Source organism: Cucurbita pepo, chromosome LG08 (assembly GCF_002806865.2).
Source record: "Cucurbita pepo subsp. pepo cultivar mu-cu-16 chromosome LG08, ASM280686v2, whole genome shotgun sequence".
NCBI lineage: Eukaryota > Viridiplantae > Streptophyta > Magnoliopsida > Cucurbitales > Cucurbitaceae > Cucurbita > Cucurbita pepo.
The window spans coordinates 4,334,060-4,355,895 of record NC_036645.1 but is presented as its reverse complement, the minus strand read 5'-3'; the positions used below and the strand labels follow the sequence as shown (position 1 = coordinate 4,355,895).

The 21,836-nt window shown below is 35.3% G+C and overlaps 1 protein-coding gene across 8 annotated transcripts in view; it reads left to right on the top strand.

The window, feature by feature from the left end:
- Positions 1–16,413, top strand: part of LOC111800741 — a 35,884-nt gene extending 19,471 nt beyond the window's left edge. For 3 of the 8 annotated variants that reach the window (XM_023684572.1, XM_023684573.1, XM_023684566.1), the window contains exons 11-19: positions 1,891–1,950; positions 2,213–2,253; positions 2,419–2,496; positions 2,630–2,714; positions 5,331–5,457; positions 14,636–14,732; positions 15,048–15,135; positions 15,243–15,308; positions 15,480–16,413. In XM_023684572.1, the coding sequence (XP_023540340.1) occupies positions 1,891–1,950; positions 2,213–2,253; positions 2,419–2,496; positions 2,630–2,714; positions 5,331–5,456 (390 nt within the window). In that variant the 3' untranslated portion in view covers position 5,457; positions 14,636–14,732; positions 15,048–15,135; positions 15,243–15,308; positions 15,480–16,413. Of the gene's footprint in view, positions 1–1,890; positions 1,951–2,212; positions 2,254–2,418; positions 2,497–2,629; positions 2,715–5,330; positions 5,488–12,841; positions 13,010–14,635; positions 14,733–15,047; positions 15,136–15,242; positions 15,309–15,479 lie in introns of all 8 variants that reach the window. The other 5 variants (XM_023684567.1, XM_023684571.1, XM_023684568.1 and 2 more) reach the window with 5 other exon arrangements.
- Positions 16,414–21,836: the final 5,423 nt, after the last annotated feature.

Genomic DNA, 21,836 nt, shown 5'->3' with positions numbered 1-21,836 from the left:
ACCCTCCCTAACCTGATTGATCAGAGGTATCTTTTTTTTCTTTGTTAATTTTTAATTTCTTTTTTAAGAACTGAGCTTTTTTATTGAGAAAAAAATGAAAGAATGTACAAGGACATACAAAAAAACAAAGTCCACGAATGAATCCCTCAACTAACAAGTAGGGATTCCATCCAAAAGAAATCTACCAAACTAGTAATTACAAAAAGCTCGATGAGTAGAAACCCACAAGGAGCATTACATCTAACCCCCCAAACATCCTCTCAAGATCTTTCCACCCTTCCAAATATCCCGTTGTTCCTCTCCAATCAAATCCCCCACAAAGTTGTAAAAGTACAAGCCCGACACAAATTTCTACCCTTCTAATACTAGTGAGAATTCAAAAGCACCTCCTTGATCATAGAACCTAGAACTCTGCTTCAAGCTAAGAAAGGGCCGAATGAATTCAAGAAGTGACACCATAGAGAATACACAAACTAACAATCCCACAACAAGTCAAGATTCTCATGCCTCCTACATTGAATGCACCGTTGTGGACACAACACCGAGGAAGAGTGTCTTTAGATAGAATAGAAGGTGTTTATGCTCCCTTAACACATCTACTAGATGAAGGACTTCACGTATTCGGAACTTCCAAAGAGAGGAAAACATAAAGGCAACTTGGGAAGAAGGGATGAAGCACAAGATAAGAAAAGAAAAAAAAAATCTACATGAGAAACCTAAGAAGGGTGAGGATCCCAACCCAATAATCATTCATTCCAAAACTTAGAATATGATCATGAATAATGGAAAAGAAGGGAAGCCGCCTCAATGGCCTCTTGGTCCATAAGGGAGCATTGCAAGCTTAGAGAGACAAAAGAAGAGTGATTATCCTCCCACAAGATAGAGGCCACTGAATGCAACCTTTTATCAGACGACCGATACAATCAAGGAGATAGTAAACAAATCAGCCTCCCAGAAGTAGATTTGAGAGCCTTAAACAACAAAGGATTTTAGATTCAAAAGAAGATGGAGAAACTTGATGCAATGGTCAACCAAAGGTTTTTACTAGAGCCCATAACCCTGTAGCTTGCTACCCATTCAAAATGGATACAGGTCATACCTACTCACGACGATCATTTACCACAATGTGTTTGGCTCCCTGAAGGAACGACACAATCATTTTGCCAACAATGCTTCGTTACACAGTCTAAAGTTACCAATGTCTAACCCTCAAAGGCTTCGAAGCAACCTCCCAATTAACCAGGTGAGACCCTCCCGCTGCATCTTTCCCTTCCCACAAGAAATTTCTCATCAAGCGCTCCATGGACTTGCTCATCGAAACATGGATTCTAATGTGGGAGAGAAAGTTAATAGGGATCCCACTCATGGATGAGGGCAAGTCTCTTACCTTTCTTTTCTTGGACGAGAGACGTCTTCAATTTAGGTAAAATTGGGAAGAGGTTCATAAAAGTTGATTTATCGGTGCAGTTCACCAACTTCTCTAGGGGACAGCTGCTTGGTTCTTGGAGGATCAAAGACATATCCTATTTATTTTACCTCTAAGATGTATCCAACTATTATCAAAACTTTATTGATGTGAGGTCTGGCACTAGTTCGTAGCCACCTACATTTTAATTTTTCAGGACCACACCTGGAGATTGCTGTTTTTCCAATTATTCTTCCTCTTACTCTTCTGGGGCTAGCTATTTGTCCTTTCTTGATTGCTTCAGAATGTCTTCTTGGTTCTCTTTGCTTTTATTTCGTTACTAGCATGTTTTTCAAATTGATAAAGTTCGAAGATGTTACCTTTGTTTTATTAAAAAAAAAAAAAAGGAATCTAGTGGTTATTCATTTTAAAACACTAGATTTTGTAATGAGGTTTTTAAATTTCTTGTTGCAACTCTTTTGCAGGTATTGTTGATTGTACGCTTTCTCCAGCATGAACATCATCTTAGCCGTCCTATCAACCAAGTAAATTCCCGTTATCTTTTTGTAAGGGTTTATTTGAGAAGTTGGACTAGCACTGCAATTTTATAAGGAAGGATCTCCAAGAAATTTAATCTTCATTGCTGTGACATAAAATTTCTTATCATAAACTAAGAGCAGTGTATATGTTAAAATCTTGAGGCCTGTTTTAATATTTTAATCATTGCTGTTGCCACTCTCCCTGGGCATTGGTTGTATATATTGGTGATTATGAATTTAAACTTATCCGAACTCAATGTTCCTGCAGAACTTTGGGAGCCTTTTAATGGACTTCCTTTACTTCTTTGGGTAAGTTTGACTTTCTTTATTATTATCATTTCGTTTAAAAAATAAATAATATCACTTACATTTCTAGTGTAAGGGGGAAAAGAAAACTGAAGTTCAGTTTCTAATTCCAGTTTTTCACACTACAACAGTGGACTGCAACTTTAATTTGTATTACTTTTAATCCAGGAATGTCTTTGATCCTCGTCAAATGCGTATTTCAATACAGGGGAGTGGAGTCTATATTAAGAGAGAAAGGGGATATAGGTGAGTTATTAATTCCAAATTGATTATCGCTCAGGTTTATTTTGATGGCATTTCTTAGTACTATCTATGGCGTTGCCCACTTTTACCATTTATAGGTTAGTTTAATTGTTAACAACGTTCCATTTTTATGTAGCATTGATCCTTTACATATTGATGATCCTCTTTTCCCCATGAATAACGTTGGACGAAATTGTTTCCGTATTCATCAATGTATCAAGGTGAGGCATCTGTCCTTATGGCATCATTTACTTTGTCAACTTCAGAATTATGGTGTGGATTGTACTTCACATAAACATGGTACTCAATTTAGAAATATCACTTTGCAATACAATCTAACTAGATATGAACTTCTATATATTTATGAAAGGAACAAAACTGTTTAAAGGATACAAACTCCAAGAGGAAGAGAGGAACTGAGGAGTGTGAGGAAGAGAGGAAGTGGAGGAAGTGAGAAATAGTGAAAGCAAAGAGAAGAAAAAGAGAATACGGGAATTCAGAGAGGGAATATCATCCCAAAGAAAGAAAGNCACTAGATTTTGTAATGAGGTTTTTAAATTTCTTGTTGCAACTCTTTTGCAGGTATTGTTGATTGTACGCTTTCTCCAGCATGAACATCATCTTAGCCGTCCTATCAACCAAGTAAATTCCCGTTATCTTTTTGTAAGGGTTTATTTGAGAAGTTGGACTAGCACTGCAATTTTATAAGGAAGGATCTCCAAGAAATTTAATCTTCATTGCTGTGACATAAAATTTCTTATCATAAACTAAGAGCAGTGTATATGTTAAAATCTTGAGGCCTGTTTTAATATTTTAATCATTGCTGTTGCCACTCTCCCTGGGCATTGGTTGTATATATTGGTGATTATGAATTTAAACTTATCCGAACTCAATGTTCCTGCAGAACTTTGGGAGCCTTTTAATGGACTTCCTTTACTTCTTTGGGTAAGTTTGACTTTCTTTATTATTATCATTTCGTTTAAAAAATAAATAATATCACTTACATTTCTAGTGTAAGGGGGAAAAGAAAACTGAAGTTCAGTTTCTAATTCCAGTTTTTCACACTACAACAGTGGACTGCAACTTTAATTTGTATTACTTTTAATCCAGGAATGTCTTTGATCCTCGTCAAATGCGTATTTCAATACAGGGGAGTGGAGTCTATATTAAGAGAGAAAGGGGATATAGGTGAGTTATTAATTCCAAATTGATTATCGCTCAGGTTTATTTTGATGGCATTTCTTAGTACTATCTATGGCGTTGCCCACTTTTACCATTTATAGGTTAGTTTAATTGTTAACAACGTTCCATTTTTATGTAGCATTGATCCTTTACATATTGATGATCCTCTTTTCCCCATGAATAACGTTGGACGAAATTGTTTCCGTATTCATCAATGTATCAAGGTGAGGCATCTGTCCTTATGGCATCATTTACTTTGTCAACTTCAGAATTATGGTGTGGATTGTACTTCACATAAACATGGTACTCAATTTAGAAATATCACTTTGCAATACAATCTAACTAGATATGAACTTCTATATATTTATGAAAGGAACAAAACTGTTTAAAGGATACAAACTCCAAGAGGAAGAGAGGAACTGAGGAGTGTGAGGAAGAGAGGAAGTGGAGGAAGTGAGAAATAGTGAAAGCAAAGAGAAGAAAAAGAGAATACGGGAATTCAGAGAGGGAATATCATCCCAAAGAAAGAAAGAAATATAAAAGACTTAAGAAAACACATGAGCTTTATGAAAATCCAGCCTTGTATTGAACCAACCCGACACCTACTCTGAAAATCCCAAAGGAACATCAAGAATCTTTGACTTTGGACTCAGCATAAAAAAAACATGAAGCTCTAGTTTTTTTTTATCCTTTATTGAAGAACTAAACTTTTATTGAAAATCATATTAAAAAAATCAAGTTTGAAATCCTACTAAAGAAAGAGACTCCAATCAGGTAAAATGAGATGTAACGAATAATTACAAAAGGACTTTGTCACTGATGCCCAAAAAGAAACATAGAATCTAACAAGGGAGAAAACTTCACAAGAGCCCCTATCCACTTCACTAAAGGTTATATTGCCACAAAAGCTTTCCCCTCTCGAAACAACAATCATCTCTGAGTAATCTTTGTGCTTTGAAACGTGAAAACCAAATGTTTCAAAGTAACTCCAAATAGACTTGCCACTGTTTCCAAGGATTTGATCCAAGTCTTCCTCCACCCTCCGACAAAGAATGCAACAAAAATTCCCTATCAAAGGGGGCAACTGCCGCTAGCTTCCTTTTAGAATGAGCTTCAATCAAAGGGTCATGTTTATTAACAATGCAACCTTTCTTGTTGGGAAAAATAATCATGTTGTTCATGTAAAACCAAACGTCTCTATTTCAATTTTGTACTTTGAAGTTGAGGCAAATTAGCTGAGCAACTTTATTTTTTAAATGAAAATGTAAAATAATTTTGCCTAGAAAATGAGTTGCTGAGTGTAATTTGTAAAGTGGCTTGCTCATGGTTTTTCTTTTGATACAGAACAACTTGACTTATTGTCCTGGACTTCCTCACTTGAAGGAAAATGCTTGAATGTTAAAATTAATGACATAGATTAAGATAGATAACTCTTCTGAATACAAGAAGCTCATTCAACACTGCTACTTGCATGCATCTTTAACACGGTTATGATACAATATTGGTCTTAAATCAGATTCTTGGGTTGTACATACAAAATTTTATTTACTTGCTATTTTATTTTACATTACTATATTTTCCTATGATTGTCCCATCAAAAATATTTTCTATGATCGTGTTCTGTTTTGCTTATTCAAAACTTTTGTTCATTGTAGGCTTTTTCAGAAGCTTATTCTATTTTAGAGAGTGAGCTGATATCCCTTAATGATAATGGTGATTCTAGTTCAGATGCAACTAATAGTGTGCTGCAGAAAATAATCCCTAGCATTGATTTATCATAAGGTTTGCACTGTTATCTTTATATGCATGCAGGTAAATTTAAGTTAGTTTATGTTGTTGTTAATTGTTCTTTCTTTCAATTTAAGTTAGTTTATGTTGTTAAAAGGCCTTCCGGAGAAATCTTATAAAGGCTAAATATACTCCTACATCAGATAAAAATCAACCCCCTCCATCTTCTACAAAAGGGTCAAAGTACATAAAGAAACATCAAAACCTCATCACCAACCGGACTTGCTATAGGGTGGGTGATGGAGGACCCCCCATGGATTGAAAACAACATCATTCTGGACTGACCCATGGATTGAAAACACTACTTTAGCCCTGCGCTATCCACTTTTGTATAGGCTCTCTCATAACAAAAATGTCACTATCAAATTAACGTGAAATGTTGTCAACAAATTGTGAGACCTGAAGCTTGTTAGGAATTTAAAGGATAACGAAGCAACAGAATAGGCCGAATTAAGCCTTGACCTTGCCCCAATGGTATTGTCAAACAAAACAGACTCACTAACTTGTCTCCCCAATGCTGACGAGGTATTCTCTACAAAATCCTTGATAATGGACATGGGGGAAAAAGTAGAAGCACTAAATCTCACGGGAAAAAGACAATATGGAAAGGACATCACCCTAAAAAGGTGAAGTTTTTCCTTTGCAAAATAAGGCATAAAGCCATTAGCACAAGTGAAAACCTTAAAAAAATAAAAATAAAATAAAAATAAAATAATAATAATAAAAAAATAAAAATAAATAAATAAATAATCACAAAGCCTTTCATTACTCTTTCTCCAAATTGGTGTCCATCATGCAAGAAAGGAAACGAATCACAAGGCCACTTATTTATGCAATGCACATACACTCAGAATTTTTGGACAACAATTCTCAATATATTCAGATCGCATCTCACATTTCTTAGAGAGGTAAATGATCTATTGGACATGACCTTAACATACCACCCTTTCAAGAATGCAAAAGTCCTATGGAAAAACCTCATCATAGTTTTCTTTTGGAATCTGTGAAAAGAAATAAATCAAAGAATATTCGCAGAAAAGACATACTTATACAAAATTTATCAAGCTATATCTTGGTGTAAACTATCAAAGATTTTTACTTCCTATATTGTAACCTCTCTCACTATAAATTGGTCCTCTATCACTATAAATTGGTAAGGTCTTTTGTAAATATCATGGTAGTAAATTTCACATAATCACAGCTCCCAGTCTTGGAGGAGGATTCTACCTAGTTTCTTGCATCTTAGACACTATGAACGAACAAGAAGTAATTTGTACATGTTGCAAACAAGTCAAAAGTATAGGACTCAGATCCTCCTATTTCTTTCCTTCAAAAGCTCCCAAATAAACTTCCCTACAGCACACCCTCACATAACTCCGGCGTTTCCTCTAATGCTCCTCCCATTTAAAGCTTCTCATAGCCAATCTGAGACAAATGCCGGCTTACATGATAAAAAATCAAAGGCCTTAAAAATTTGATTCCACCCTCTCGATGCAAAAGGACAACTGAGGAAGATCCATTGTTTTCTTCTCTCCTTAAGCACAGAATACGCACCAACATAAAATAGTTTCCCGGTGTCCTTTGATATCTATAGTGTGTGTTGAAGGAAGTCTTGATTTAAGGAATATTTTTGTAATTAAGAGATATTTGTGTAGTCCCTTTACATGAAGGAAAATATTACCTAATATATAGGGATTGATTGTAGGGATTTATTTATATATTATTATTACCTAGTATCTAGGGATTTAGCTAGATTTAAATTTATCTAGTATCTAGGAATATTTTTTTAGCCTAAAAGGAACCTGTATCTTTATGAAAAAAATGAAGAATTGAAAAAGATTGTTTATACTTGCAACGACTTTTGTGAGCAAGACTCCCAGAGGAACACATTTATCTTCCTTGGGAGATTAAACTTCCAAATCAGGCTGACCATTGGAGTTATAGGCTTTTGGCTAGTTTTTGTTACCTTTATAAAAGCCATCTAGTAGAGAATGCCCCTAATTTTTCAAGAGACCAAAGAGCTGTCCACTCCTTCCTCCAATCTAATGGTATCATGGATATGAATTGAAGCCAACTGTCAAATTCTCTATCTATATTTAGTAAGGAGATTTCCTTTACAGCTATTGGGGAAATGAAGGCTTTATTTATTAATTGATTAGAATCCAATGTCGATGTTTTTGAATTGATATGTATCCGTGTGTTCTATTTAATACTAACACTACAAAAAATTAGTGTTATTTCCAATGGTCATCGTTCACATTGCTTTCTCCATTTCACTTTTTCTTTATCGTTCAAAGGAATGAACACACAGAACAAAAAGAACAAGATTGCTTGTTGAGCTTAAGTTTCACCTTGATGCTTGTCTTTTAACGGCCGGAGACTTTGTGCACCTTGAGGGTTTGCAATCAGATTTTAGGCAGCACTTGATGAAAAGGCTCATTATTACAGTAGACTAGATCGATAATGTTGCAAGAGTAGTAGCTTGTATTACTCTCCTTTCTTGTTTTTCATCAAAGAAGAACATAGGCCTATTTATAATATATATAAAAAAAATAAAAGCTAACTAATCCCTCTAGGGAATAGGAAACAAAAAGGAAAAGCTAACTAATCCTCTAGAAAATAGGAAACAGAAAAGAAAAGCTAACTAATCCTCTAGGGAATAGGAAGCATAAAAGAAAAGCTAACTAATCCTCTAGAAAATAGGAAACAGAAAAGAAAAGCTAACTAATCCTCTAGGAAATAGGAAACAGAAAAAGAAAAGCTAACTAATGCTCTATGGAATAGGAAGCATAAAAGAAAAGCTAAATAATCCTCTTTGGAATTAGAAATATTACAGGGAAGGAAACAAAAAGTAGACGAGTTCCCTTACTAAATGGAACTACACCAATATTTCTCAAATTAAAGGTTATTCCTTTGACAGATACATATAGTGCTTATAATGCGGCATCTGATGCTCTCTAACCTTTCTCCTCCCTCTCTCCTCTCCCTACCGGTGAAAGATGAAGCCTCCGACTGATAATCATCCTAGAGTACAAAACCATTTTCACCTCACTGAAGCTTCCTCTGATCAAAGCTTCTTCCTCACTTTTTCCAATGAAAATGTCATGGCTTCTTGCCTGTTTTACTCAACATTGTGACCTTTCCCTGACACAAGTTTTTCAATGAAGCGAGAGTAGAGGAAAATATCATTTGGGTTAAAAAGATCTCAAACAATAAGCGCAACTATGCTGAAATAGCCAAGCTTGGAGCAGGAGTTTTAAATAAGCCCATTTTCCCTCTCGGCCAGGAACTGGTTGGTGATGGTTTATCTTTATCATTAACTCCTTCACCAACAAGCTTCCACAGGTTGTTAATGGGCACTCTTCAGACAAAGAGGCTTTAAAAAGGAATTGAATAGAAACCATCAGCTACCCAAGTCTAGTGACACAGTATTGATGATGAAACCACCCTTTTCAGTTTGCAACGTTTTACATATTCTCTACTTATCATCTGCTGTCATTGTACAAAGAAAACATTTTCATGATAGTTGGCATGATATCTTGTGAACCCTTCAATAATACCTGTCGGCTTTCTCATCAGTTAATCCTATTCAACCAGATAAGGCTCTTCTTTCATGTGAAGACAACGAACAAGCAAGAGTCCTTGCAAATATCAGGGGATGATATATGGTTGGTGAGTTCCCTGTTCGTTTCTTCCCATAGAGTGCTGAAATTATGCATGGAGATCGAAAGGTTCCATCATAGGAAGGGTGGATAAAGGATAGAAATCTACCGTTATACAAATGTTCAATAGAAATCTTCAAGAATTGGCGACAAATGTGGTGGATACTTAGATAAGGCATACAAAACCTTATTTTAAATGTATATGATGGAGAAAATAAAAGTGAAGGAAAATCAGCATGCGTTCTTACCAGTGAAATTTTACTTGTCATCCTTTATGTTGGTCACAATTGACCCTTCCTTTATGGAGGAGTATTGTATTGGGTACATTGCTGGAATTAGTGGCAAAACTTCCACCGTGCCAGTGTGAGAGAAGCCACACGCCACTCAAGATAAAGGTGATGTTTGTTTGGAAAATCCCTAGAAACTATACACTCTTCATGAGACATAACTCGCTGCTTCGCTCAATCACTGAACCTTTACAATCGGTCGAGTAAAGAAAAGAAGAAAGCCTCATTAGACTGATCCTACTTCTTTCACTCTTGAAGAATTCCCTTGCCTTCGCTACTGAATGAAACCCTGACGGGAACGAACCTTCTTTCACTCCTTAGCTGCTTTACAGTGAGTAGCGGAACGAACCTTCTTTCACTCCTTAGCTGCTTTACAGTGAGTAGCGGAACGAACCTTTTTCCTCTTCCAACTCACATGATTTTTTATGTGCCCACACTTTATACTTTGAACCGACCACCTTTTCTCCCAAGAAGCCTTCTCAGCCACAAAACTTTATTGACCATTTACCTGCCAAAACAACTTTTACCCACTCCCCCGAAATCCATGCAGAAACATATCGGACCATCTTTTGATGGTGTTATCTTATCTTTGGTAAGGTAACCAATCTTTTTTCTTGTCTACAAATATACATCTGGACACTTTGGGACCAACAAAGAAGATTATCCCTATAAAGCTGAATGGTGGTAATTTGGACGGTGGGACTATTGGAATGGATAAGATTATTTGAGACTCTGGCAATCGAAGACTTATTTCTTGACTTAAAAGTTGGACGAAAAAACAGAAACCAAACACACAAAAAATAGCAGCCAAGAAAGATAAACGGGAAGCAAAAGTTAGGGGAAAAAACAATAGATGAGCAGGGCACTTGGTTGAGCAGTGGCGATGGTGCAGCTTATCGGCGGTGTAGATAAAGGTAGCAATGGTGGTGGTTGGTGACAAAAACAAGTTTTTGAGCAGACACCTATGGGAATCCGTGTATGAGACCTGATATGAAGAATGCGAATCGTGGAGCCCAAGGAGGTGTGAATTCGTCTGGGTGGAGGTGGGTAAAAAACACATACCACCTTATAAATAAGAAAAGATCAACTAAAAAGGAAATAACAAACAATTTTCATGCCTTGTGCCATCCTAATAGGATTTGAGGAGGGGATTTTAACCTCACTAGATGGACTTAGAAGAAATCAACTTTATCTTCTCCTACCGGCAAAATGGAAAAGTTAATTGATTCATTGAATTGTCATATACTTGGCCTAGCTTCCGATCCATGGCAACTTTTACTCTTATTGACTGGTTTTTGATCGCTGAAAGTATTAGGAAAAAATTTGTTCTACAAAGGACTGTAGACTTGAAAAATCACATCGTACAACTATCCTATTTGCCTCGCTTTGGTTTAGGAGTCCTCGGAACCTACACCTTTAATGACTTATCAATGCTTGGCTTAATCACCACTCTTTCTTTCGGATGGTTAATACTTGGTGGTCGGCCATACTTATCAAGGATGCCCTGGCCATGGTTTTATCCGAAAATTGAAGGTGTTGAAGGAGCAAAACAATAGAACCAGCTCTTTTTTAGGCACCAAAAGAAAGTGAAATCAAGACTTCACAGTGAGCTAGGAAGCGACTGGCCAGTTAACTGGGTAAGATGTCCAAATAAGGCTAGCTATTAAAGCGGAAGTCCAAATAAGGCTAGCTATTAAAGCAGAATTACTGGCTATCTCTGTCAATGAAGCAGCTATGTGGCGCCAAAGATGTAAAATCTAAGTGGTTACCAGAGGGTGATGCCGACACTGCTTTTTCCCACCTTGTTGTAGCAGCTAATAGAAGAAGAAACACCATTGTGGAAATTCTTTCAGCTAATCTAGTGAATGGCAATGGGATAGAGAGGGAGCTCATAGGCTTTTACAGAAAGCTTTTCACCAAAAAGGATGGTAGGAGAACAGTGCTGGATATTAGGGATATAAGCCCCTATTACAGCCGAACCAAGAGCCTTCTTAGAGACCCCTTTCACAGAAGTGGAAATTTACAAAGTATTGATAGATTTGGGATCTAATAAGACACCTGGGCCTGATGGATCTACCAATGAATTCCTTAGAAAATCGTGGAACATCCTTAAGGAAGACATAATAGGAGTGTTCAATGATATTTTTAGGAATGCGATCATTAATGCTATCTTTAGCAAAACATATATTTGTCTCATCCAGTAAACTAGTGAGTGATGATTGGCTGATTTGCCTCACTACTTGTCTTTACAATGTTATAGCCAGAGTACTCTCAGACAGGATGTAATCTCTAATGAATAAGAAAGGGAATCCCCTTTCCTCTTTCTTATTCATCCTTGTGGATGATTGCTTAAGTAGGATGCTTTTATTGGCCGACTACTTTTTTGGGTCTCCCTCTGAATATCAATCCTCGTCATCAATCCTTGTTGCACGCATAGATAAAGGGGGGAGACACTCATACAAGCTACCTCACTAATTTGCCCATATGTTACTTCTCATTATTTCTTGCTCCTGCTGAAGTCACAATGATTATATAGAAGTTGTACATGAATTTTCTTTGGAAGGGAGGCCAAAATAGCAAGGGCGCCACCTTCTTAGATGGTCTATCTATTCAAGCACCTATTGAAGGAGGATTGGGCATATATGATTTGTACAAGAAAATGTACCCATCTTGGCTAAATGGGTTAGGCGTTTCTACCAGGAAAAAGATGCTCTCTGAAGAAGAATTATTGCTACTAAATATGGAGCTACTTACTATATCTGAAACTGGGTAGGTATTCTATCCACACATCAAATGCCCTCGGACATCAATAGATAGATTGTAGCAGCTTGTTTACACATACAAATTCTATTGTTAAGAGGGAAGATAAGACACTGTTTTTAAAGGATTTATGTTCAGATGCAGCAAATCTCCAAGTACAGATTTTTATGTTCAACTCAGCCATGCGTGATCAACACTTTTGACATCCTCCAGTGCGAATCTCCTTGGAATTACTTCATCTCCTAGCTGCTGCCAAATGTGTTGTAAGATCTGAGAAACATGAGTTTATGTATGTTTAGTGTAAATTATCTTACTTGGTTTTCATATTAAATTTCAAATAGGTACATGTGCCTTTTCGGTTTTCATATTAAATTTCAAAGAGGTACACGTGCCTTGTAAAGTACGGAAAGGCTAACAAAATCCCTAGATATTAAATAATAATAAATCTAATCTAAATAAGTCCCTAGTTAACAATAAGAGGTAACATAAATCTAAATTAGGTCAACTACTTCTCTTATTTAATGGAATTACACAAATATTCCTTAAACCAAGATCATTCCGCAACAATCTCTTTGGCAACTACATATTTGCCTCATCCTTTTGGATTTATCTCCGGCAGATTTTTGCTTGGTGATACCTTTTCTCTAACAAAATTATCCTTTCAAGCAGGGAAAAAAAGACTTTATGGTGCATCTTCATTCATGCCTTTTTTCTGAATCTCAAGCTGGAAAGAAATGCTCATATCTTCCTAGATAAGCAACAAAACACACACGTTTATTGAATCTACTTCATATCTTTCTTTATCGTGGAGCCATCCTCCCCCCCACCCCCAATTTTGTAAGTATAGCTTATCAACCCTCCTGTCTCAATGGAGGTGTTTTTGGTAATTATATCTAATAGGGCCTTTAACGATTTTATCTTTTTCATACTTCAATGAAATGATTTCTGGTTTCTATTAAAAAAATGCTCAGTATCCATAACTTGTAGATATCCTCATAGGATTATTTGAATCTTTCTTATGTGAACTTGATTACATGGGAAGGGTGATAAGATTCTTTTCCTTGTTTATTTAAATGAGTGAATACTCGAGATTTAGAGCTATGGACATGCATGCATTTGAAGACATTAGAAATCTAAGTTACTTTTTGGTGATGGATGTAGCTCAAACAAACTACAGGATCTTGTGCTGGAGGAAATATGTTAAATGATATTCCAAATACTTCAGAAGAACATGGGTTTAATCCAAGTAGTTCTGGGACTCGTGAACGAACACTATATGTTGGGTACTCATTGAGGAGGAAGCAATGTCTTGGTTATTGAAAGTTACATTGTTAATAGGAAAACAAATTATACTAAAAGCCTATAGTGGAACATGTAATGTCAGTAGCTTTTACCTCATGGTGGAACATTTGCGGAAAAAACACTCCCCTCCATGGCTGACCAAGGCGTGGTTTCATTCACAAACTAACAGGCATCAAATCCACCATTTGGCTCTTGGAACAATGAGACCTTCCGCTACACTACTTTTCAGAGGAACTATCTCTGTACAGAATTTATTTTGAGCACAGAAAAGTCTATCAAGGTTATACTCTTTTCCTTGGCCCCTAAGGAAGAGACTCTTTGGAGAGAAAATGCAAAGCCAGATGTTGAATGAGATCCTTGTAGCAAAAGGCTTTGGAATTGAGTGAAGGAGATGGATCTGACGGTATATTTTATCCACCAATTTTTCTATTATTGTGAACAGATGTCCTAGAGAGGAGATTCTTGCTTCTAGAGGATTTAGTTAAGGTGATCCTCTCCGATCCCCTCTTTATTTATCATTATGATGGACTGCCACAATAGAGTTTCGTTCCAAGCTGCCTCCAAGAACTTGATCAAAGGCTTTGAGATGGTTAATGGATCTATCAACATAAATCATCTACAATTTTCCAATGATACCATCCTTGGGGCTTATCTCCTCTATCACTCTTGATAAGCATGCCTTGGTTAAATACAGTTGGAACGCAGAAGCTGAAATGTGGGATTTAAAGATAAGAAACCTAAAGAATGCTGAAATTGAGGAATTGGCTGATCTTATGCATTCCCTTCCTTATCTTTTGTACACTTGACACAATCGTCAGTTTATGGGTGTGGATGCTTGATAGCTGAGGATTCTTCTCTACTAAGTGCTTACTGAATGACATCGACTCAAAAATGAATTGGACCTTCTATACAAATCTATACATAGATTGAAAGAGATCAGAAGGTTTTTTACAGCCGAGGAACAAACTATTGAGCAGTTTTTTTATTCCACAACTTTTTTGGCCATCACTTAACGAAATTGTTTCATATATTTAAAAAAAAAAAAAAAAGATAAAAAATTCTATAACCGGAGAAGAAATGGCCTCTTTATGCAGTTTTTAATTTCTCTGAACGGAAGATGCTATCTTTGACGGTAATAATAGAAGTACTTATGACTTGTAGGATAATGTGCATCACACGGGACCGTATCCTATCCTTCAGTTTAATGATGGGTTTGTCCACTTATCAACGAGGTGGAAGTGCCGCCCACGGCAATAGGGTATGTGCTAGGTTCCATGGCTTTTTCTAAGAATGAGCGCTCACCTTTCAGTTTCATGGTCTTCATTGTCCTTTATTTACTTTTTTCTATTCATAGTATCTTCCAAAATAGTGTTCAGCTGCTCTGGTCGTCATTTGGTCCCCACTGCGAATTCGTTCATGTCGATCAAACTTGAAAGATGCCTTTAACCTTTACAATTACCAAATGAGAGAATACTAGAACCCTCATGCATGCAATTTTTATCTTACTGAAAAAGAAAAAAAGAAACTTGAAAAGCGATCATGAAGAACTTATGCTTGTATGTTCACTACATAGGGTCAAAACTGGTTATTCAGGTAGGACCCGTAAGAGGCGGGGTTTCGTCCACTTGCTTGCCCGGCGTTCTATCTCCACAACAATTGAGGTACAAGCTAAGCTCTCCTTCTTCAAGATCGAGCACGTGTCTATTATTTCTTGAGATTTTCTTTTGCGTAGTTTACATTTTATGCCAACTATTCCAATGTCATTCAGTTGGTGATCATCATTTTGTCCCCACTGAAATCTTTCTTTGATGGTGGCTGTCATCTCAGCAAGCAGGTAATGGGAATCCCCTTTATGGGCAAGTAAACTCATCCTCTTTACTTTTCGAGATGCAAATAGCGTATGACATACATATCTTCTGTTTTTGTTTTGTCAAATTTATCTCCATTTGGGATCATACATCTGTACATTGCACCGTAGCAATCTCAAGTTATCATAATTTTGTAGGACTGCTGCTTTGCTTAATCGTACCAATTACGGCAAGCTCCATCTGAGCACCTGTCATACGAGCTCTCTGGCTGCACCTGTAATGAGCTCATTTGAGAGGCAGCTCCATTTTCACCATTTTTCCCCTCTCGGTTCATCTGTACTCTGTATACCTTAAGCTGAAAAAGCATACCCCTTGAAACCAAATACTGAATTACTGTCTCAGACGTAATGGCCGTCCTGTGATCCCTTGGTTGATGCAGAAGATAGTTGTACGTAAGGAATTTGGAGAATGTAGACAAGACGCTGTTTTCATGGATGATCCGGACTTTTCGTTGTTCATCTATAGCCAGATTTTGTTTGCATATCTCCTTGATCAAGCTCAGTGGTCTGCACGTGGATGACAAGGCATGGCTGCTGGAAGAGGAACACCAAAAGTGGACCGAGTAAATAAAAGAACACTAAGGAACACAGCTTGCTTTCGTGATTGTATCATTATGCTACACGGTACAAAAAATGGGTTGCTATCTAAATGGACAAAACACGGTACTATGATTACACCGAACATCACGGTTTTGGAAGATGAAAAGAAGAAAAGAAGAAAAGAAGAAAAGAAGTGGACCATATAAGATGTATATTGACAGCTTAGGGGATGTGTTTGATCATTGCTTGTGAAGTAGCTCTCTTTCTAAAGTTTGCATTCACAAAACTTGTAAAGATAGCATCCACCTCCAAAACTACACGGAGTAAATCTCGACTGTAATAGTTAGTTTGGGATTTCAATATGTACTGAGAATTTAACAATGTATTAAAAGAGACAGAGCCCCATTGACCGCAACTATATTATTCATCCTTCATCCATATGGAGCCTGATTCCTATGTATTTGGTAGATATTTGTAAAGATCTAATAGAGAGATATATGATAGATATTTGGTAAAGATTGATAGAGATAAATTTGGTAAATTATATCTAATTAGGCTGAGCATCCAAAATATATTTTTCTTCATTCTCTGTAGTCTCTCTTGTTGTACATTCGCCAATATTCTTCTTTGTATTTTCTTTCTTGTTATTTGTGTTCATCTTGATCGAGTAGGTGCGTTGTTGAGCGATCCTAATAATACTTGGTAGTGTTAATATCATAATTGTTTTAGATGTACCAATCTTTCTCAAATTTAATATTTTTTGTCATATCATGCTGAATAGGATTCTGTGCAATATTGATTGCACAACTTCGACGACACGATTTCAACGTCAAGGTATGATTTCAACAATAGTTACGAAGGTTTTAGAGAAGTAGAGAAGAGAAGAATAGATGTGTAATGTTACTGAGGGGCAATCATTACTTATTTTTCAATAAGAAGCCAATCAGTTTCATAGATACAGTTCTTCAGGTGCATGTGTAAGACTTCTAGGCCTCCATACTTATATCACAAAGGGTAAAATGGGGAAAAAGGGATTGTAAACCATGAGATGGGAATCATGGGTTGAGAGTGTGCGTGTTTTATGGAAAAATAGTGGAGGTGAGGATCGTGTTGGGGTTTGGTGGAGGGCAGTTGGAATAATGTTGATTTTGTGAAGTGTCAAAATATCATCAGGCATCTAAGATATTTATGTATGATAAAAGTGTTAAATATAATATATATGATAAACTATCACTCACGACTAAATATTTTCAACAGTGAACAAGAGTTGTCTTTGTGGAGAGTATCAACTCTTTCGAATAGCGAGATGATGTTTTATTTTTGAAATGGTTGCTAGTTTTATCGAACTGACTTAATAACCAACTGTCTATCGAAGAACCCTCAATAGAATATGGTTGGATTATGTGTAATTGTGCATTTTTCTGTGAGTTTAACAGGTGATTTGAGTATCAGATATCAAACAAACTAGCATAAAAGCACGTTTTCCACCCTATGGAGAACACAAAAAACGGCCGAAAGGTGAGATGAAAGAGGTTTTAGCAAATATGGAAAAGAACTCGAATAAAGAAAATTTGAAGTCGATGAATATGGAAAGAACCCCAATATGTTTTAGTTAGGATAATGCAACGCTGCCACCCGCCAATGGAACGACCAATTGTCGAAGGAACATTCCTAACCAATGGAACGAGACTGCCACTTCCTCGGAATGGTCGAACAACAAAAACCATCAATGTCTTAAAACGTTCGTGCACAAATTTACATGAAATGATCCTAAGGACTTTCACTTCGACACGTCTTCGCTCGTAATCGCTTAGAGTCTTAGGCTCCACAACTTTCACTCTTCCATCTTCAGCTAGTTTATTTTGCACTCTTCGTCATATTTCAAATGAGTATCTCCAGGGTACCTCACTATTTTCGAGTTGGATTGGGTGGTCGAGTTATTACTTTTTTGAATTCTTAAAAAAAAGATATTACTTATACACAATACATGTTATATTGATAACAAAAATGTTATAAAATTCAAATATCAAACATTTACAAGGCGTAAAACGTCACTAACATTTGTTACAAATGTTAAATATTCATAATGTTTTTAAAAGTAGGGTTGGGTTATAACCCTATGTTCGGATTGGTTCGGGTTGGTTGGATTGACGTGACAAAAAAAAAAAATTGTCAACCTACCAATCAAATTAAATTTTCAATTTTTCAAAAATTCAACCTAATAAAGAAAAAAAATCTAATCAAACTCAATCTTTATAGTTTAAGTTAGAAGGTCAAACTGTCGTCCATTCTCTTTTAAATTTAAATGGTAAAATGCACAAAAACAGAAAAAGGTTAATTTTAAAGTTTAGTCTTCATAAATTTTTGTAGCAACATTATTTTAATAATTTCTTTGTAAACTTTTTCAATAAGTAAAATATACGTAAAATTGATTCACCATGTTTCAAGACATAAATTTTAATACGATAAGTTATCGAGTAGAATACACTAATTCATGCAAATAAAAATTTATCATATTAAATCGCTTAAGAAAAATTGAATTTTGAACTACAAACCTTATCGTCTCGAATGTAATAATTTCTTTGTGATGTCAGATATCACCCAACATTTTGTAGCTCACGCCACCACAAATACACGTAAACTAAATATCGATATGAATAAATTCATCCTATGTCATCGGTTTAACTTTTTAAGTTAAAGTATTTATAAAATTATTTTATTTTTACTTAGTATTAATTTCTATTGGTTGTGGTTTCTACAAACTGAAGAATATTAAATTAAATTATTTATTTTAATCTAAGTTTACACATTTTTTTAGTTAGTATGCTTGGAAAGGAAGGTGACGTAATCCAAACAGCCTACCAAACTAGATAATGAAAATAAATAAATAAATAAATAAATAAATAAATAAATAAAAGAATTCCATATAACCATTGGTCAAACTTACCATTAGAGATTGTAAAGGGGATTGGCCACCAAAGTCTAATTTTCAATATTCATATTGCATTTCCATAGTGTTTTGTTGCCATCAATTAATGGTGCCCAAAAGTCTTAATCAACTTTCCAATATATTCATGGAAGTTTGGACTAAAACGCTTCTAATTTTACCAACTGAATGACCAAAACGTTGAGATTTGTTGGAGTCACACGTTTATTAGTTAAGAGAAAGATTGTGAGATCTCACATCGATTTGAGAGAAGAACGAAACGTTTCTTATAAGGGTGTGGAAACCTCTCCCTAGTAGATTCGTTTTAAAATTTTGAGAGAAGCTTTAAAGGAAAAACCCAAAGAAAACGATATTTACTAGCGGTGAGCTTGGGCCGTTACAAATGATATAAGAGCTAGACACTAGTCAGTGTGCCAGCGAGGACGCTCAAAGGGAGTGGATTGTGAGATCTCACATCGATTGGAGAGGAAAATGAAACATTTTTTAAATTGTGGGGAAACCTCTCTCTAGTGGGCATATTTTAAAACCTTGAGGGGAAGCTCGAAAGGAAAAACCCAAAGAGAACAATATTTACTAGCGGTGAGCTTAGGCCGTTACAAATGGTATCAAAGACAGACATCAGTCGGTGTGCCAGGAGGACACTAGGTCTCCAAAGGGGATGGATTGTGAGATCTCACATCAATTGGAGAGGAGAAAGAAACATTTCTTAAAGGGTGTGGAATCCTCTCCCTAGTGGGCACGTTTTAAAACCTCGAGGGGACGCCCGAAAGGGAAAGCTAAAAAAAGATAATATCTACTGGTGGTGAGTTTGAGCTCTTACAAACATCATCAGTATATAAGTAAGCAACACTATACTATGTCCATTGGAATGAGATCTCACGAGAGTTTATGCTCAAAGTAGACAATATCATAACAATATCACAAAATCACTTTCATCATATCAATTTCAACATTCTTGCACGATATTCAAGTTTGTGTGGAAGTGGTTTAGCAAATTTGTGGTTGTCTATCGTCAAAAGAGAACCAAAAGTTGGTCGATATTGAAGTCGAAGTCTTTATGGAAGTGGATTAGGATATTGGTGGTTGTCTAGTTCATGGTTGAGTCAAAGGGAACCAAAAGTAAAAGGGAAAGTTGAGCATATTTGAGATCACATGCAATGCAAGCAGTGAAGAGCGAGGAAGGAGAAGCCCTAGTTTGGAATCGCCAATGCAACCAAAACTCAAAGTGATAGGGTTTGTGGTGCGCATCGGCTAAGAATTTGATGCCTATTATCAAACCCACTATCCATCAAAACCTTAGAATACTTCTCTTTTTTTAAGGATTTGATCGCACTTATTATTATCATCCATTTCATATTGCCTATCCTTTTTTAAGGATTTGATCGCACTTATTATTATCCATTAAACTTTTTTAAAAACTTCAAAAACACCTTCCAACTTTTTTAAAAAGTTCAAAAATATTTGGACGTTTAAAAATACTCAAAAACTTTTAAAAATAACATAAAAAATGAGTTGTAGAGACGGTTTTTATCCATATATTGACAGATAATTTTTTTTATAAAAATAAAAGGTATTAATACTACTTTTAAAATTTAATTTGTATTTCTTCACCCTAAAACAATAATAATGATATTTTTTTTAACTTTTTAAAAAAATTTAGAGTTATTAATAAAGAAATTTAAAATTTAAGAGTATTTTTGGTGAAAGGGTATTTTTGAAACAAAATATTAATAATTTTTTTAGATTATTTTTTAAAAGTTTAAAAATATTTTTTAAGATAAATTATAAAATTTATGACAAATACTTTTGTTGATATAATATGTTTTGATTTGGTCACAATTTTTTAAAGTTTACCTTCAAGTAGTTATGTACTATTATATTTTATGTCAGTTGAGTTTTTTTTTTTTTTTTTTTTTTANAATAAATAAAATAAAAAAAATAAAAAAAGGCAGTTTGCCCACAAGTCACAAACTTGAGCCACTTTACCCAAAACTACAAAAGAATCATTTATTTTTTATAATTAAAAAAAAAAAAAAAAAAAAACAACGAAGGCTTAATGCCTTTTTGTAAAATTAATTTATCTAAAGTCAACTATTATTTAATTTTAATCTCATTAAAATAATATTATAATGTTAATTTATTTACATTTCTACTCATTGAAACGCAAACCAATTTGTAAAGTCCACATCAAAATTTCATTGGTCTCTTCAAGTCAATGCCTTTTGGTTTACGTTACATAATCCCCATTTTCTCCCTTCCTTTTTCCTATTATTTTCTTCTCTTTTCCAAAATATTGACCATCCATGCAATTACACAAAATCCGCTCTATCTTCTCTAATTTTCATTCGTAAATAACTTAGCCTCGACGTTTACTGACCAGCAATTAAAAAACATTCAAACTTCGAGACGAAACACGTAACTTTATTAAAGATTTGACGAAAAGTGGGTTAATTGTGAAAACCGAAAAACTCAAATTTTATCCCAGAAAGTAAGTGAATTGACAAAAACGCCCCTATAATTTGTTCACTTTTTGCAACACCCTCCTTCCTTTTAATGTAATGATTCCCTTCTATTTTTTCGTAATGGTTGAGTAATTATGATATGAGAGGGAATATTTATAATTTGGCATAAAAAAAAAAAAAAAAAANTATTCAACTTTTAACACTACATGTATGATGGTGATACACACCCGAAGAACCCAACGACATATTTTAAGTCCATTCGACTATAATCATTTTAGTTTTAATCATGATTGCCGTAGAATTGAATGAAAAGTAGTTAAAAATATTATTGTTTATTAACTTTAAATTGTATAAAATATTTACATGAAACAATAAAATTGGGAGGCATTATTCTATAAATGGGACAACATTAAAGCTTCAATTATTCCTTCAAAATGGCCTTTGTTGTGTGACCCTTAAGCATTAGAGAATTGGAATATATCAGAGTTGACAAATAAAATTTAAACGTATGCTTTTAAAAAAAAAAAAAAAAAGAATATTATTGGA